This window comes from Hippopotamus amphibius, chromosome 17 (genome assembly GCF_030028045.1).
Source record: "Hippopotamus amphibius kiboko isolate mHipAmp2 chromosome 17, mHipAmp2.hap2, whole genome shotgun sequence".
In the NCBI taxonomy this organism is placed as follows: domain Eukaryota; kingdom Metazoa; phylum Chordata; class Mammalia; order Artiodactyla; family Hippopotamidae; genus Hippopotamus; species Hippopotamus amphibius.
The window spans coordinates 50685110-50703773 of record NC_080202.1 but is presented as its reverse complement, the minus strand read 5'-3'; the positions used below and the strand labels follow the sequence as shown (position 1 = coordinate 50703773).

At 43.9% G+C, this 18664-nt stretch overlaps 2 protein-coding genes and 1 pseudogene across 2 annotated transcripts in view; 1 reads left to right on the top strand and 2 right to left on the bottom strand.

Annotated features, from left to right (window-relative positions):
• Window positions 1-10672, bottom strand: part of LOC130839625 (RAD52 motif-containing protein 1-like) — an 82491-nt gene extending 71819 nt beyond the window's left edge. The window contains exons 1-7 of the mRNA XM_057713855.1: window positions 10573-10672; window positions 9918-10208; window positions 9687-9715; window positions 9428-9581; window positions 7251-7373; window positions 6711-6879; window positions 5665-5763 (exon numbers count right to left, since the gene is read on the bottom strand). Of these exons, the coding sequence (XP_057569838.1) occupies window positions 5665-5763; window positions 6711-6879; window positions 7251-7373; window positions 9428-9581; window positions 9687-9715; window positions 9918-10208; window positions 10573-10668 (961 nt within the window). The 5' untranslated portion in view covers window positions 10669-10672. The remainder of the gene's footprint in view (window positions 1-5664; window positions 5764-6710; window positions 6880-7250; window positions 7374-9427; window positions 9582-9686; window positions 9716-9917; window positions 10209-10572) is intronic.
• Window positions 10673-11276: 604 nt separating this feature from the next.
• On the top strand, window positions 11277-12689 carry LOC130840180 (heterogeneous nuclear ribonucleoprotein H-like; annotated as a pseudogene).
• A 1313-nt stretch (window positions 12690-14002) lies between these two features.
• On the bottom strand, window positions 14003-17894 carry LOC130841035 (lysozyme-like protein 6). The gene is made up of 4 exons (XM_057717212.1): window positions 17696-17894; window positions 16268-16426; window positions 15274-15352; window positions 14003-14104 (listed from the first exon to the last, which is right to left on the bottom strand). The coding sequence occupies exons 1-4, from the start codon at window positions 17832-17834 to the stop codon at window positions 14035-14037; spliced, it is 447 nt and encodes a 148-aa protein (XP_057573195.1). The 5' UTR covers window positions 17835-17894; the 3' UTR covers window positions 14003-14034.
• Window positions 17895-18664: the final 770 nt, after the last annotated feature.

Here is an 18664-nt window from a genome sequence, read left to right as displayed (position 1 = left end):
GAAACTCCCTGCCTCAAAAGCACTTTCAGAGTTTCACATGTTCCTAAGGATGATAGAGCTGAGTAGACATGCCAAAGTTTTCCAAATCCTGCTGGTTGTTTTGAATTATGGCTACATTGGCTGTCTAGCCCTTGAGTTTTTATCTTCACATACATGAATTAAATCTGGTAGTTCCTCTTCAGTTCTACTATCTGCGTTCTCGTCACAGGGTGTATATGCCACAGTTATTTTACCACTTTCTGAAATAAGGTTAACAAGGATCAATTCAGAAATTTTCTTGTTCTAAAACTTCCAGTATACAATGGTAGCACACAAGAACTAGACATTCTTTTGATTTCTAAAAGCCAAAAATAAGAGCATTTTCCTAGACGTTCCCACATCTGACCCTTCAGTTTTTATCATCATTATTTGTGAAAAAATATATGAGATGTATCAACTTTCGTTCAAAACCTTTATGATCTTAGAAATAAGAACTAAGGAATAACTACACAGGAAGTAAAAGCTGTGGAATCAAAAATGTTCAATCACTACATGATTAAACAGGAGGGCATTAGGTAGGAGTCAAAGTGAGTTCACACCTGGGATAGATACCACTGGACTATAATAGATACTTCATATTAAAAGCAAGGCAAGTGTCTACTCCTTGGGACCAAAATTCTACTACATACAATGAACAAAGCTTTGGGGAAAGAGAGAAAGAGAGAGAGAGAGAGAGAGAGAGAGAGAGAGAGAGAGAGAGCGAGCACGTGCGCCCATTTGAACACTCTACTTGCAGAAACTGGCCCATGTACCTTTTGGACAATATAGCTTCCCTGAAGGAAAACTAGAGCCACCAGGCTTTTTAGTCTAAGGAATTTTATATAAGGAATTGCATATAAGGAATACCTTTGCATACTAGGGACAGGCAAACAACCCAAAGATTTAGTTTGGTTCTGAAAGGTTGTTACTCAGAGTTGACAGCCGGAGATGGAGATTCTGCCTGATGACTGGGGAAGTCAAACTTCCCTGGGAGGATTGTCTAGGCTGGAAGGCTAAGACCAACCCAGGGTCAACTCTTACAAGCAAGTAAGTCTCTGACAACTTAGCTAGGATTTCTCAGGCTCTCAGCCTGCAGGGCTGTGAAGCACGAGAGCAATTCTATTCCAGGAGTCTGCTAATCATAAAGTTTCCTTTGGGCATAGCCTTTGACATTCTCACCACTGTATAACTCAATAGGGAACAACACCAACACTATTCAACAGCATGACCACAATCAAGGCTCACAAAAACACAGCTGATTATTATATAAGAATCATATTCACCCAATATATCAGAAATGAAAACTGAAATTAAATTGATTCCAAAAACAAAATCTAATCAACTCTTCAGTAAGAAAACAGGGACTTCCCCAGTGGTTAAGAATCCACCTGCCAGATTTGTATGGAAATCCAAAAGACCCCGAACAGCCAAAGCAATCTCGAGAAGGAAAGACGGAGCTGGAGGAATCAGGTTGCCTGACTTCAGACTATACTACAAGGCTACAGGGATCAAGACAGTATGGTACTGGTCCCTCCCATCAGGAAGCACCCACGAGCCTCCTAGATAGCTTCCTCCACAAGAAAGCAAAGAGCAGTATCAAGCAGTATCAGCAGTATTTCATCTTGTGGAAATTAAAATCACAGACACAGACAGAAAATGTAAAAGCAGAGGACTTTGTACCAAATGAAGGGATAGGATAAAAACCCAGGAAAACAACTAAATGAAGAGGAGATAGGCACCCTTAATGAATTCAGAATAATGATGGTGAAGATGATTCAGGACTTTGAAAAAAGACTGGATGCAAAGGTCGAAAAGTTTACTATAGACCTAGAAGAATTAAAGAACAAACAAACAGAGACATGCAACACAATAACTGAAATGAAAAATACACTAGAAGGAACCAATAGCAGATTAACTGAGGCACAAGGGCGAATAAGTGACCTGGAAGACAGAATGGTGAAAATCACTGATGCGGAAAAGAATAAGGAAAAAAGAATGAAAAGAACTGAAGACAGCCTAAGAAACCTCTGGGACAATGTTACATGCACCAACATTCACGTTAGAGGGGTCCCAGAAGGAGAAGAGAAAGAGAAAGGACCCGAGAAAATATTGGAAGAGATTATAGTTGAGAACCTCCCTAACATGGAAAAGGAAATATCAACCCAAGTCTAGGAAGCGCAAAGAGTCCCAGGCAGGATAAAACCCAAGGAGAAACAAGCCAAGACATATAGTAGTCAAACTGACAAAAATTAAAGACAGAGAAATGTTATTAAAAGCAACAAGAGAAAAACAACAAATAACATACAAGGGAACTCCCATAAGGTTAACAGCTGATTTCTCAGCAGAAACTCTGCAAGCCAGAAGGGAGTGGCACGATATATTTCAAGTGATGAAAGGGAAGAACCTACAACCAAGAATACTCTACCCAGCAAGGATCTCATTCAGATTCAATGGAGAAATCAAAAGCTTTACAGACAAGCAACAGCTAAGAGAATTCAGCACCACCAAACCAGCCCTACAACAAATGCTAAAGGAAGTTCTGTAAGTGGGAAACATAAGAGAAGAAAAGGAACTACAAAAACACAAACAAAACAATTAAGAAAATGGTAATAGGAACATACATCTCGATAATTACCCTGAATGGAAATGGACTAAATGCACCAACCAAAAGACACAGACTAGCTGAATGGATACAAAAACAAGATCCATATATATGCTGTCTACAAGAGACCCATTTCAGACCTAGGGACACAAACAGATGGAAAGTGAGGGGATGGAAAAAGATATTCCATGCAAATGAAAATCAAAAGAAAGCTGGAGTAGCAAGAGTCACATCAGAGAAAATAGACTTTAAAATAAAAAATGTTACACGAGACAAGAAAGGACATTACATAAAGATCAAGGGATCCATCCAAGAAGAGGAGATAACAATTATAAATATATATACACCTAATATAGGAGCACTTCAATACATAGGGCAAATGCTAACAACTATGAAAGAGGAAATGCAAGGCAGAAATAGAGACACAGATGTAGAGAACCAACACATGGACACCAAGTGGGGAAAGCGGGGAGGGTTGGGGGGGATGAACTGGGAGATTGGGATACCAAATTGTACACTCTAAATATATGCTGTTCATTGTCTGTTAACTGTATCGCAACAAAAGTTCAAAAAAAAAAAAAAGACAGTACGGTACTGGCACAAAAATAGAAACATAGATCAAGGGAACAGAATAGAGAGCCTAGAGATAAACCCACACATATATGGGCACCTTATCTTTGACAAAGAAGGTAAGAATACACCATGGAGAAAAGACAGCCTATTCAATAAGTTCTGCTGGGAAAAGTGGACAGCTACATGTAAAAGAATGAAATTAGAACACTTCCTAACACCATACACAAAAATAAACTCAAAATGGATTAAAGATCTAAATGTAAGGCCAGACACTATAAAACTCTTAGAGAAAAACATAGGCAGTACACTCTATGACATACATCAAAGCAAGATCCTTTTTGACCCACCTCCTAGAATAATGGAAATAAAAGCAAAAATAAACAAATGGGACCTAATGAAACTTAAAAGCTTTTGCACAGCAAAAGAAATCATAAACAAGACAAGAAGACAACCCTCAGAATAGGAGAAAATATTTGCCAACAAAGCAACTGACAAAGGATTAATCTCCAAAATATACAAGCAGCTAATTGCAGCTCAATATCACAAAAGTAAACAACCCAATCCAAAAATGGGTGGAACACCTAAATCGATATTTCTCCAAAGAAGACAGGGAGATGTCTAATAAAGACATGAAAAGATACTCAACATCACTAATCATTAGATAAATGCAAGTCAAAGCCACAATGAAGTATCACCTTACACTGGTCAGAATGACCGTCATCAAAAACTTTAGAAATAGTAAATGCTGGAGAGGGTGGGGAGAAAAGGGAACCCTCCTGCACTGTTGGTGGAAATGTAGATTGGTGCAACCACTATGGAAGGCAGTATGGAGTTACCTTAAAAACCTAAAAATGGAACTACCATATGACCCAGCAATGCCGCTACTGGGCAAATACCCTGAGAAAACCATAATCCAAAAAGATACATGTACCACAATGCTCACTGTAGCACTTTTTATGGTGGCCAGGACATGGAAGCAACCTAAAAGCCCATCAACAGATGAATGGATACAGAAGATGTGGCACATATATATAATGGAATATTACTCAGCCATAGGAGGGAACGAAACTGAGTTATTTGTAGGGAGGTGGATGGACGTAGAGTCTGTCACGAAGAGTGAAGCCAGAAAGAGAAAAACGAACATCATAAGCTAATGCATATATATGGAATCTAAAAAAAAATGGTACTGATGAACCAAGTGGCAGGGCAAGACTAAAGATGCAGATGTAGAGAATGGATTTGAGGACAGGGTTGAGGGTGGGGGGCGAATGGGAAGCGGGGACGAAGTGAGAGAGTAGCACGGACATATATACACACTATCAAATGGAAAATAGCTAGCTAGTGGGAGGCTGCTGCATAACACAGGGAGATCAGTTCGATGATTGGTGATGACTTAGAGAGGTGGGATAGGGAGAGTGGGAAGGAGTCTCGGGAGGGAGGGGATATGGGGATATGTGTATAAATACTGCTGATTCACTTTGGTGTACAGCAGAAAGTGGTACAACAGTGAAAAGCAATTATACTCCAATAAAGAGCTAAAAAAAAAAAAGAACCCGCCTGCCAATGCAGGGGACACGGGTTCGATACCTGATCCCAGAAGATCCCACATGCCTCGGGGCAACTAAGCCCGTGAGCCACAACTACTAAACCTATGTTCTAGAACCTACGAGTCACAACTACTGAGCCCACGTGCCGCAACTACTGAAGCTTGCATGCCTAGAGCCTGTGCTCCACAACAAGAGAAGCCACCACAATAAGAGGCCCCCATACCACAACGAAGAGCAGCCCCAGCTCGCAGCAACTAGAGAAAACTCAATGCAGCTACATAAATAAGTAACAAACAAAACAAACAAGCAAAAAAATAAGAAAACAGCAATGATAATAATAAGAGTCAATATATTTTGTCTGCTCACCATGGGCCAGGCACAGGTCTCAACGTTTTACATGCATCATCTCATTTACTCTTACAATATCTCCCAGGAGGTGATAAGCTGAATTACTAACCCTATTTGCAGATATAGAAATTGTACCTTAAAAACCTGCAAATCTCTCTGGCTAGAAAGCCTAAAATTGCAACAACAACAACAACAACAAAATCTAAGAAACAGAATTAGAACTCAAACCCAGGTGTCCAAAGTTTCTAGTCACTGCCCTCTTCTGTGTGATAAACAAGCAATCAAGGAAGAACTGGATCAAACACTTTCTCTATGAACTGAGGCTAGTCATCCTACATCTCAACACTGGGGACAGTAATATTTGCTGGCATTTTTCTCATAAATGCCACAGAGAACAAATTTGAGACCGCTGCTGTGAAATCATCTGGCAAATGAAAGAATACGTAGTGTTTTAGATAACCATTATTTTCATCCAAAGAACTTTTCAAATAACTTTATTTGCTCATTGAAACTGAAGCGCTTCTAGGACAATCAAAAAGGTCTTACCTAAAAAAAAAAAAAAAAAAAAGGTCTTACCTAAAACCACAATCAGCAGTTTCTGGATTGCATCTGTCATAGCCTTCTGAACAGCAAGCTTCTGGGTCACCTTCCTTTTCATAAGCAATGATAATGGCCCTAAATCCAACCAAAACAAATACACTGAAAATGACTATCCAAATAACTTATTTCTAGGTTATCTGTTTCAAAATAAAAATGTACCTGGGATTCTTAGATCATTACCTTAGCAATTAAGAGCAGGCACAACACAATAGTATGGATGAATGGCTCTGCTGTAGGTATATCCCTGCAGGGCACATTTTTACTGCTCAGATCTATTCTGGAAGTTCCTGAAATACTAGATGGGAGATGCAAGCCAAGAACGTGGCACACAGCTCACATTACTCACAGATTTGAAATGGACAAGCTGAAGCTATACTCTACAGACCCTGCTCTCCTGTGTGTAAAGGGCTGGACTCACACAGTGAGGTAGACTGGGTGCTAGTGCAGATGATCTGGCCTCATCACCCACTCAGGTGGATGGAGGAGTCTCCTCCACTCCATTTGCTAAAAGCCCTGCCTCTGACTTAAAACCCTAAGCCCGAGTGCCACGGATTCTAGGAAAAAACTCAGTACCACTCGGAAACCCCTTTCAAGGGATCTACATTTGACTTCTTCTGCTCAAGCCCTTCTACAGGAGGCAAAGGACTGAACATTTACACAAGAGTTTATTTAAATCTTTAGACAATGATTTTATTGGGATAACTGAAGGCCACATCTGTATTTGAAGGACTATTTTAGCACAAAACAAGTTATTAACCAAAACAAAACAAAAAACCTAGCTTTCCCTCCTCCTAAGTTTCTTGGAAGGCAGTCAGTTCTAAAGTTCTAAAGTGTAAGTTCCTGTCCGGTATTGCCTAAGATAAAAACCTATATCGCCAGGGAGAAAAACTCTGCCCAAAGCTTTAGTTGGTTAGCAATGGTGATGATGTATTTGAAAATGTGAGTTTCCGAAAGAAAGGAAAAAAGAGAAATCCCACCCCCTCACCCCCCCACCCCCTCCAGACACATACTGGAAAACAGACCTTCCTCCAACTTATCCAAAGGTTCCTCGGCCATGCCAACTCCAGGACTCCTGCACTCATAGTTTGGCAACACCACCTCTAAAGCACAGAAGAACTTCAGGCTTTGCTTCTGAAGTGGTGCCACAGGATCTTCATTTTCCCTTTCTTCAAGGTTAGAAAGATTCTGAAGCTGTTCAGATTTTTGAATTAAAGTCAAGACTTCAAAATATTCTGGTGTTACAAATAAAAACTACACTCCAGCAATCCCCAGTTGAGGTGTCCTATAGCTTCAAAATCCACTGAGACTTGCGAATGAATAACTGGACATGGACAACTTTTTTTTGTATATACCATATAAATACTGGAGAAAATGATGGAAACCACCACCCAAGTCATTGAGATTATCTCTAATTCTAGGTGGCAGGCCTATCTATGCTCAGATACTTCCATGTGGAAGCCTCTCACATCCCTCCCCACAGCCCAGTCTATTCTTCTCGCTAAAGCCTAGGAGTTCAATGGTGAAAGGAGTCTCATTAGTCAAAGAAAATCTACAGAGTTTGCCTTGATGATCCTCTTTGACCACCCACTGAAACCAAAGTAGTAATTTGCCAATTCTTGGCATCTAGAGCTGTTCAGGGCAAGGGCATTGTGTTGAACCGCCTTACGTCTGGTGCCGAGACGAACCTGAAGATAAAAGAGATGTAAAAGTATCACAACATGACATACATACTTATTCTGGATACACCTGAGATTTATCAATACCAATTTCACAGACTAGCTGTGAAGATTATACAGGACATTTTAAGCAATGAGTTCACAGTGAGCCCTAAATAAATATTATTTATTATCTTTAAGTCAGCACTTTTCTGCATCCTTTCCAGGGCCCCTGATTAATCGGAAGGTTTCCCTGACCTCTGGTGGTGAAAGTGATGATGAAAGCAACCAAGGAAGCCAGCGGAAGCCTATTACAAGGCCGTGGGTAAGCAAAGGCAGGAAACTGTCTTAGGCGTCTCATCCCACAGCTCCTGCATGAGAATATGACCTGAAGAGGAGATAAGATGGACCTGCCACTGAAGTAGGACCTTTATCTGTAGCTCCCCTCCCTGAGTTACTAACCCCGGTTAGAAAAGAAAATATATACCTCTATAAAGTTTAACAGAAGCAACCAAAAGAATTAGACTTTCGCCTGCATTAATAAGCTTGTTCTTTTATTTTGTTTTTAATTTTCTTTATTAATTTTTATTGGAGTACGGTTGCTTTTCAATATTGTGTTAGCCTCCACCGCACAACAAAATGACTCAGCCAAACACATACAGATATCCCCTCCCTTGTGGAATTCCCTCCCATTTAGGTTACCTAGTGCATTAGGTAGCGTTCCCTGTGCTGCACACTATGTGCCCATCAGTTGTCTATTTTATACACAGTATCAACAAGCTTCTTTGAGAGTGCCAATATTTCCAGTGTTAACTCTCTTAATAATTTACCCATTACTGTGAATTTTTTACAATCACTAGTTCTTTTTTAAATGTCTATTTCCACCTTAAACAGGGTGCAATATAGAAATATATTCATAAAAATGCAAATAATATATAGTGAAAGCATTATTAATTCTTTATTGATTTGTGTGTGCATCTTCCTCTATCACTAGTTTATGAGCTCCTTAGGTGCTTGAAGGAACCATATCTTCTTCTTTCCTTGTTACCAGAAACAAGCATCGTTCTTGGCACTGATGGTCTGTTGACTGGGTTAATGAATGAATGAGTAAATAACAAAATGAAATGACTTCCTCCAACTGAAGCTGCCTGCTGGGAATGAGAAATGAAGACTAATCTTTAAATGTTGAGTGTCACATGGGAGGCTAGGCCCTGTAGGGTGAGTCATAATGGAGCTATCCTAGGCATTAGGAAGCTTCAGAAGGGCTCTGAGCCCCTGGGTAGTAGAGACAGTTGACATCTGGGATAACCTTGCCACAGTTCTTGCTGGCAAACATTTCCCTTCCTGCTACTGAGAAAAACAGATACATTAGGCCTTTTCTTCACTTTCTTTTAAGATGTTATTCTCTGTTCTGTATTTATAAAAAACACAAGGGGGGCTTCCCTGGTGGTGCAGTGGTTAAGAATCTGCCTGCCAATGCAGGGGACACGGATTCCATCCCTGGTCCAGGAATATCCCACATGCTATGGAGCAACTAAGCCCGTGCGCCACAACTACTGAGCCTGTGCTCTAGAGCCCAGGAGCCACATGTATTAAGTCCACAAGCCACAACTACTGGAGCCTGCACACCTAGAGCACATGCTCTGCAACAAGAGAAACCACCACAAGGACTCACCCACACACCGCAATGGAGAGGAGCCCCCTGCTCACCGCAACTAGAGAAAGCCCATGCGCAGCAACGAAGACCCAATGCAGGCAATAAATAAATAAATAAATATTTAAAATATACAAAAATATTAAAAAAGAAAAAAAAAGAAATATGGGTAAGACTAGGCAGCAAGGTCAGGGCGCAGTAGCCAGACCAAGAAGCCAATCAGAGAAGACGTACAATTATAAAGTGAAAGGCTGGGGAAATCTAAGCCACACTCACGGATTCAGAGGAATCCAAAAGGTCCTTGAAAAAGGAATGGTGGCTGAGTGGAGGCACACAACGAAACGTTAATTCTGGGGCTCCGGGGAAGTAAAATGGGATGTCATGTTCATATGCAATAAGGTTTCTACAGTGCATGAAAGGACATTTTAACCGTTTTCTGGGAAGTGAAGGGAGTTCTGAACAGGCAGTTTGAGAGCGATGATGAAGAAGCCTCTTCCATGCTGCAACTGACAAAAGAGTCTGTCAAGCACACACATTTAACATCCATATAAAAGTAAATATAAGGAAGATTGTTGTGAAGATTCCTTAAATTAAGGGCCAGCATAAAATAACATAGGGTTTAACATCAGTTAAGTTTGGGTTTGGCCTCTAGTTTCCACAGTTATTGTCATGAACCTTAGGTAAGTCACCTAACCATCCTGAGTTCGAGTTTCTCCATCTTAAGAAAGAAAAAAGAGAGAAAAGAAAAAAAAAGAAAAGAAAGAAAGAAATGGGGAACTGGGGGGATCGGTGGAGCAGTGCATCTGAAAGCATTCTGTAGACCACAGTGCTGTACAAATGCTGCCCTTTTCTTTCTTTCCTTTTTATTTTTCTTGTGGGATCTTAGTCCCCAACCAGGGATTGAACCCAGCCCCTCAGCAGTGAAAGTGCAGAGTCCTAACCACTGGACCACCAAGGAATTCCCATGGCCTATTATTTCTAAATTCAGCACCCATCCCAGTAGAGCAAGGAATTCCGCATTTGCACCCACCTTCACTTGGAGACGCCTGAAAAAGCTGCTTCTGGTCGCATGCCTTTTGGGCTCTGTGGGCATCCCTTGCCGAATAAAACTTGATGATGGCACAGAACCTAGGACCGGCCACCGCAGCGTTTGGGAAGACTCCGAACGAATACAGGAGGCCAAACTGGGAGAAGGCTGTGAACGGAGAATGCTGTAGGGGGTCCCACGCTAAGTAAGTGCAGGAAACTTCCCACCCAGGAAACCTAACTGCCCATTCCCTTATACTCCCCCAGCCCTTCACCATCGCGACCTGCAACTCCAAACCCTTCTCATTTCATGACCAAGTTTTCCTCTGAAATCCGAACCTTCGAGAAGCATTTGGAGGCAATGTGCCGCCTGCTGGGAGCTATCTCTCAAAAATGCGTGGGGGCGGTGCACGGCTCAGGTCGCCTCGAACTAAGATTCCTCTCAGCGGAGCCAAGAGCGGGTGAGATGCTGAGGCAGGACCCGCGGCTCCCAGTTACTGGGGCGAGGGCCGGCTTTCTCCACCCCTCCCTTCATCCCGCTCGGCTCACCTGCAAGGCCTCGGCCGTGGGTCCAGAGCTCAGCTCCCACAACAGCAAGGTTTTGTCACTCCGGGTGGGAACAGCAAAAGGTGCCTTCTCCGCCATCCTAACGTCACCGCGCGTGCGCACTCGGGCGCACGGGGGCACTGCGCCTGCGCACGCGCGCCTGCGCGCACGCGCTTTTTAAAAACGGGAGCGTGAGGGGGCGGGGCCGCTCGGTGGGAGAGGGAGGGGGCCGGCGCCCGGGCCTCTCCTTCGCCCCTCCCACGCCGGGCGTGTCTCTGCCTCTAGTTCCCCTCCCTCAGCCCCATCGCCTGGAGGACTTGCAGGTTGATGCTTCTATTCAAGTGTATTTTGGGGGTAGAGTCCACAGGGTGAAGTTTACAGGATCAAATGGTGCGGATATCTTTATAGCAGCTGGCTTCATCTTCAACCTCCCAGAGAAGACTAGAGTACTAAGTAGCGCTAACCATCCACTGAACTTTAAACATTTAGATTTCCCAACTCTGTGTGAGAAATGATCACCAAAGATGCCATCCTTCGACTTGAGTGTTTTCATGAGTCTTAAATATGCAAATAAACGTATAACTCATTAAAGCCACAAACAGTCTAGTAGGACATCCTTAAAAAGTTGGTTTCTATTTTATTTTCTTCTCAGCCGCGCCGAAGTTGCGTGTGCAGTCTGTTTGGACGCCAGGATCCACTAAGGGACGATGACGCTGGGCACTGAAGGCGGCGAGGGGTTCGTGGTGAAGGTCCGGGGCTTGCCTTGGTCCTGCTCGGCCGACTAAGTGCAGTGCTTTTTTTCCGACTGCAAAATTGAAAATGGGGCTCAAAGTATTCGTTTCATCTACACCAGAGAAGGCAGATCGAGTGCCGAGGCTTTTGTTGAACTTGAATCAGAAGATGAAGTCAAATTGGCCCTAAAAAATGACAGAGAAACTATGGGACACAGATATGTTGACGTATTCAAGTCAAACAACGTTGAAATGGATTGGGTGTTGAAGCATACTGGTCCAAATAGTCCTGACACGGCCAATGATGGCTTTGTACGGCTTAGAGGACTCCCCTTTGGATGTAGCAAGGAAGAAATTGTTCAGTTCTTCTCAGGGTTGGAAATCGTGCCAAGTGGGATAACATTGCTGGTGGACTTCCAGGGGAGGAGTACGGGGGAGGCCTTCCTGCAGTTTACTTCACAGGAAATAGCTGAAAAGGCTCTAAAGAAACGCAAGGAAAGAATAGGGCACAGGTATATCGAAATCTTTAAGAGCAGTCGAGCTGAAGTTAGAACCCACTATGATCCACCACAAAAACTTATGGCCATGCAGCGACCAGGTCCCTCTGACAGGCCTGGGGCTGGCAGAGGGTATAACAGCATTGGAAGAGGAGCTGGCTTTGAAAGGATGAGGTGTGGTGCTTATGGTGGAGGTTATAGAGGCTATGATGATTATAATGGCTATAATGATGGCTATGGATTTGGGTCAGATAGATTTGGAAGAGACCTCAATTACTGTTTTTCAGGAATGTCAGATCACAGATACGGGGATGGTGGCTCTACTTTCCAGAGCACAACAGGACACTGTGTACACATGCGGGGATTACCTTACAGAGCTATTGAGAATGACATTTATATTTTTTTTTCACCACTCAACCCTGTGAGAGTACATATTGAAACTGGTCCTGATGGCAGAGTAACTGGTGAAGCAGATGTCGAGTTTGCAACTCATGAAGATGCTGTGGCAGCGATGTCAAAAGACAAAGCAAATATGCAACACAGATATGTAGAACTCTTCTTGAATTCTACAGCAGGAGCAAGCGGTGGTGCTTATGGTAGCCAAATGATGGGAGGCATGGGCTTGTCAAACCAGTCCAGTTATGGTGGCCCAGCCAGCTAGCAGCTGAGTGGTGGTTATGGAGGCGGCTGTGGTGGCCAGAGCAGCATGAGTGGGTATGACCAAGTTTTACAGGAAAACTCCAGTGATTTGCAATCAAACATTGCATAGGCAGCCAAGGAGCAGTGAATAGCAGCTACTGCAGTCGTGGAAGCCGAGCGTCTATGGGAGTGGACGGAATGGGAGGGATGTCTAGCACGTCCAGTATGAGTGGTGGATGGGGAATGTAATTGACCCTGATCACTGACTCTTAGTCAACATTTTTTAAGAGAAAAACAAAACTTAAGTTTTAACAGTTTTGCCATACAAGCTTCTGCTTTATACTTACTCTAAGTGGAAAACAGGATTGTTTTAAAGACTTAAGGTTCAGTATTTTTGAACACAAACATTCATCTAGGATGTAACAACTAGGTTGAGTAATCTATTACTGTTAAATAATTTTCAGCTTTTCTCAAGTTAGTTATATTGTAGGATGTACTTAAGCAGTAGGTGTATTTAGGTTAAAGCAGTTGAATTATGTTAAATGTTGTTCTTACACCACATTACATTGAACACTGGATGCATGTTGAAAGACATGCTTTTTTGTAAAACTCAATATAGGAGCTGTGTCTACAATTAAAAGTGAACTATTTGGCATGTTTGTTCTAGTTTCATTTAATAACCTCTATGGCATGTAAGTTTAAGCTTTTTTTTTTTTTTAAGTTAATGGGGAAAATTTGAGACACAATACCAATACTTTAGGATTTTGGTCTTGGTGTTTGTATGAAATTCTGAGGCCTTGATTTAAATCTTCCTTTGTATTTGATTTTCCTTTTTAGGTGTATTGCACTAAGTGAAACTTGTTGAATAAATCTTCCTTTTAAAAACTAAAAAAAAAAAAAAAAAAAAAAAAGTTGGTTTCTAGCCCATTTTCCTAAAGTACCCCCAAATCACCTAGCACATTTCTCCACCCCCACCATGACTTTCTCCACCTCAATATATCAGGCCCTTAGCCCCACCCATTACCTACTTCTGAGCTCTTTTACTTCAAAAATTGTTGACTTTGGAGGAATTGCTTGGATCCTGATACTCTTTCAAACCAACAAGTACAGATTTATTATCCATTTCATGATCCATTGCGTTCACTGTATGCATCCATTTCTTCGCTGTGTCCATTATTCCTGATGTCTCTGCTTCTCCGGCTAGATTCTGACACCTCATGAACAATAGTTGCAGATTTATCATCCTTTTTCTGGTACCTAGCACACCCGTACTCTATTAGGCACTCAAATATACGTGGAATTAATCATGACTCAGTTCACACATTCTTTGCACAAGGAATCCTTTAATATTTCCCAAAATATGGAACCTTCTTTCACCATGGTCTTCCTGGTTTGCAAATGACCGTCAGGAACCAGGGGCCTGGGCCTGGATGGGAACAAGGAGGAAAACCATTTATTCCTGGGGCTCTGGTCAGTGTTATTTGTAAATGGGAAAGGAAGAAAATAACATGAAGCGGAAGCAAGGGGAAGAGGAAATGAAGAATTCCCAAGTGAGGAGGGAGTTCGGGAATGACCCTACCACAGGCCTGCTCCGTGTCTCATGCCAGGTGGCATCCTGTCATCCAGTAGGAGAGTGGCCGGCCCGCACAGTGCAACCTCCAGTTTACCCTGTGGAGGGAAAGAAGGTTGGTTCTTGCTTCCTACTTAGCAGCTGCTTCTTCACACACTGACCCAGCTCTTCATGAGGCTTCATTCCCAGCTCTCTAATCGTCCCCCTGTGGCCCCTCCGGTTCTTCCTTTCACTTTCCCTCATCCATAGTGTTTACCCGCTTCCCCCATTCAGTATGCTTCCACATTTTCAAATCCTCTCCTCCTTCTGAAGGGGGAAAGCACTGTTTTACAAGGCTGAGTTACTTTAAAAATAAAAAAATAAAAATCCCAGGTGTAGCCACTGACTTTCCCTCCAGGCAGGGTCAGCCCTAACAGTCATCCGGGATCCTTCTTTTGCGTGGTGTTTTCCGAGTATACACAGCACTTAACGCCTTCCATCCTCAGTTTCTTGTAGAGGCAGCCATTTATATTATTATACATCCCGTTTGAAGCTCAGAAAAGTTAAATAACCATCCCAACATCCAGTGTCGGTAAGCTGACAGCTGGAGTGTCTGCCCAGCTGATGAGCAACATGCTTTCTACGGAAAATGTGGCTGCCACTGATGGAGAGAGGGCCCCAGGGCAGCCATGTTTATGTTGCTTCATTGCTTCTATGCCTACAGCTGAATGAATGGCTCCGGGTCACTGGGTCCAAGCTGAACCCATCAGATGCTCAGTCCCAGACACTTGGACTGGGACTGAGCCTAGCCAGTCTCTGTGGTTGCCTAGGACTTTAGCCCACAGGTTCAGGGCCGACGGTGAGTGGGTCTGTCTGGTGGACTATAGAGCAGAGAAAGCTGGTCTGCAGTGGGTGTAGTGAAGCCAGCACACTGAGGGAAGCAGAAACCTGCCAGGCAAAGTTTCCAGCCCTGCTTCCCTCCTCTTCCTGACCCAACTGCACCCCACGTGTGGGCTCAATAAGGCACCTTGTCTTCTCAGAATAAATTTCCCCCAGCTAGATCAAGTTGCTCTGTTACTGCAGCCCAAAGAGTTTTCTTTAATACAATGTCAGAGGAAGAGCCAGATCTCAGGTTTTCTAAGTCAGAGTTCCAAGCCCTGCCCCACCCCACATTTTTCTACACTGTAGAAAAGGTCAGGTCCTGGCCTGCTGTCCCTTTCTCCATCACCACATCTTTCTTAAGGCCCCGCCCACTAACTTAAGGCTCTGCCCACCATGTGCCCCTCACCAGTTCTTCATCCCCCCTGCTCCAGACACAATCTTTTTCGCACAGTTGATGACTGCGAGAAGACTGGGGCTCAGCAGTTCTGAAAAGGAGAAAGAGATTAGCCGTGAGAGCACACAGGACAGTCCCAAAGACTGGCTCTCCCTGCAAGGCACATGCCATCCAGAGGCTGAGTAATTCCAGACGAGGCAAGGCCTCCCTCTCTGAGGCCCATCTGGACATCCGTACAATGGCTGCTGGAGGTTGAGGGTGGCTGGGGGCGGGGCGGGGGGGGCAGGAGGGGCAGGAGGACTGAGATTTGGGCCTGTTACTGCCATACTTCCTAGTGCTTGGTGGTTCACCCCAAGTGTGGAGGTTTCTAAGGGAAGGAAATGCCAAAACAGGCAGCACAGAGACCAAGGTAAAGTCCTGCCTAAGGATGGAGGCTCTTCAGATGAAGACGCCAGGGCCCTTAATCAGAGTCCAAAGGAGGAGATGGGGGACAGAGTCATGGACCTGTGGAGCCTCCTGGACTAGCCCTGAGCGGGGGACTTTGCACCTGGCCTTAGGTCAGACCTTTAGCCAAAGACAGCACTACTTGGTGGTGAGAGCCGAGCCTTCAGGGCCACCAGTCTGGCATTCGGCACTGGGTCTGTGAGCCTCAGTTTGCTCATCTATAAAGTGGGAATCATACTAGTTTCTATCACATGGCAAGTTGGATGAAATGAGCTGTGTGTCCAAAGTACTGAGTGTATAATATGCTCTCAATAAATGTTGGCTGCTGCACTGCTCCACTGCTACTGGCTGTGCAGAGCCTTTCTAGATCCTTCAAGCACACTGTAGAACCTCCTAAGGGCATCTAGGGACATGAATCAAACCCTCTGCTGAGTAAAGGGATCCCCTGATTCCTTGAACCATCCCTCTGGGGGCATTTCCAGGCTGGGTGTGGGAAGGGAAGCCCCGTGAGTAGAGTCTGGTTATCTCTCTCACCTCTCCCACCCTGGGGCCCTGGCCAGACCTTGACACTCCACTTGGCAAATGTTTTCCGTGTGACTCTGGTAATCGTTGCACCAGTAGTGGCTGTTGATCTGGAAGATGCCATAGTCAAAGCTGCCATCTGTATTTTCATTTACCTTTGTTATGTTGAAGGCACTTTCCACGAAAGCCAGGCACACCCCTTAGAACAGGGAGAAGAGGGGTTTGAAAGGGAACCAAGCTAAGGGAGAAGGCAGACAGAGGAATCAAAAGAAAAGAACATGAGGCTAGAGGGGGCTAGCTTGCCAGAAACACCCCTTAGCTTCTCCTCCTCTCATCCTTCAGTCCATCCACCCATCCACCCATCAGTACAACCACTCAACCATCCATTGGTCCATCCACGCTTTCTGCACTTAATGATCACCTAGTGTATGCCAGAAACTGTGCAAACCCCAGTGAGGGACAGTTAGCTGGGTCAAATGCAGATGCCGCCTTCAAAGCACCTATAGAATATGAATGAAAATATATATCTAAAAAACCCACAAAGGGGGACTTCCCTAGTGGTGCAGTGGTAAAGGATCCACCTGCCAATGCAGGGGGACACAGGTTCGATCCCTGGTCCAGAAAGATCCTACATGCCCCATAGCAACTAAGCCCATGAGTCACAACTACTGAGCCCACGTGCTGCAACCACTGAAGCCCACACGCCTAGAGCTGGTGCTCTGCAACAAGAGAAACCACTGCATTGAGAAGCACCTGCACCACAACATAGAGTAGCCCCTGCTCACTGCAACTAGAGAAATCTTGGGCATAGCAATGGAGACCCAACATAGCCAATAAATAAATAAATAAATAAATAAATAAATAAATTTTTTTTAAAAACCCCACAAAGCAAGATGAAAGGAGAGAGTGTTGTAAGGCAGATGTGCACACATTCTGGGCAGAAGGGAGCTATCTCTACCATGGAGTAGGATGAAGCCTTTGTAGTGGCTGTTCCCTCCACCTGGAATGCTCTTCCCCCAGATGGTTGGGGGCCCAGGTCCTTTATTCCATTCAGCACTGCTCAATGTCACCTCCTCAGAGAGGCCTTCCTTGACTTCTCCCTCTGGAACAGTGTCACCCATCACTCCCCCTGCTTTATTCTCTGCATAGAATTTATCACCACCAGGAAGCACTTCATATATTTGTGTGCTTATTTCTATCTCTCTCTTTCCCTAGAATGTGAACACTATGAGGGAAGGGGCTCTGTTGATGTCTGTATCCCCAGCGCCTACAATAGTTCCTGGGACATAATAAGTGCTGAGTTAAGAATCGTTGAACAAATAGGGAATGTTGGGAAAGGCTTCTTGGAGGGGGCTGCTTTTTGAACTTGACTTTGAGAAACAAATGAGAGAAAAAGAAAGATGGCCATGGGGGGCATGACGGCGAGAGCAGGAGCAAGGGGGTGGGAGTGTGAGGGAACGGCACTCACAGTCACTCAGGGAGTAGCCCTCAAACCCATCCAAGTCCTCCTGGTGCAGCACCTTGGCCAAGTCACAGCGGTTGATGAGGCTGGCTTGATTCACAGCAAGGAGGCAGCTGACCAAGGAGATGAGCTGCGGGTTCGTCATCCTCGGAGGGGAGGAGGCACAGCAGAGGGCGAACAGCTGAGGGCCTGCGGGTCCTAGGGTTTCCCAGACACCTGCTGGCCTTCTCCTGGGGAATCTGGAGAGAGCAGCCAAACATCCGCGCTTATTCACTGCCCCCCACCTGGCTGTTTCTCTTTCCTCTCATGCATTATTTTATAAATACTTTTTTTTGGGGGGGGGGTCTCTTGCTTTTATTTTTACCCTAGTCTAAAATTAACAATGCTGGGGCATGTCAAACAGACATGAGAGCCAGCTCAAAGGGGTACCCACTGACCAAATCTGGAACAGCATTTTTTGGCTAACAGCTTTATTGAGATATAATTCACAATATATAATTCACATACCATACACTTAATTCACTTAAAGTGTGCAGTTCAATCATTTTTCACAGAAGTATGCAACTATCACCACAGTCAAGTTTAGAATATTTTCATCCACCCAAAAAGAAACCCCAAATCCATCAGCAGTCACTCCCCGTTCCACTTCCTTCCAGCCTCTGGCAACCAATAATCTGCTTTCTATCTTTATAGGTTTGCCTGTTCTGAACATTTTATATAAATGAAGCCATATAATATCTGGTCTTTTGTGTTTGACTTCTTTCTCTTACAATGTCTTTAAGGTTCATCTATGTTGTAGCATGTACCAGTATTTCCTGCCTTTTCATGGCTGAATAATATGCCATTGGATGGATATATCACAATTTGTTTATGTATTCATCAGTTTGTGGACATCTGAGTTGTTTCTACTTTTTGGCTATTATGAAAAATGCTGCTATGAACATCCATGTACAAGTTTGTGTGTGGACAAATGTT

Coding starts and splice junctions, on each gene's coding strand:
- LOC130841035 (XM_057717212.1), bottom strand. CDS start 17,834: ATGACGAACCCGCAGCTCATCTCCTTGGTCAGCTGCCTCCTTGCTGTG. Junction 15,353..16,267: donor TTGCCAAGTGGAGTGTCAAG/GTCTGGCCAGGG, acceptor TCTCCTTTTCAG/AACTGCTGAGCCCCAGTCTT. Junction 14,105..15,273: donor GCAGGGGGGATGAAGAACTG/GTGAGGGGCACA, acceptor TTCCCTCCACAG/GGTAAACTGGAGGTTGCACT.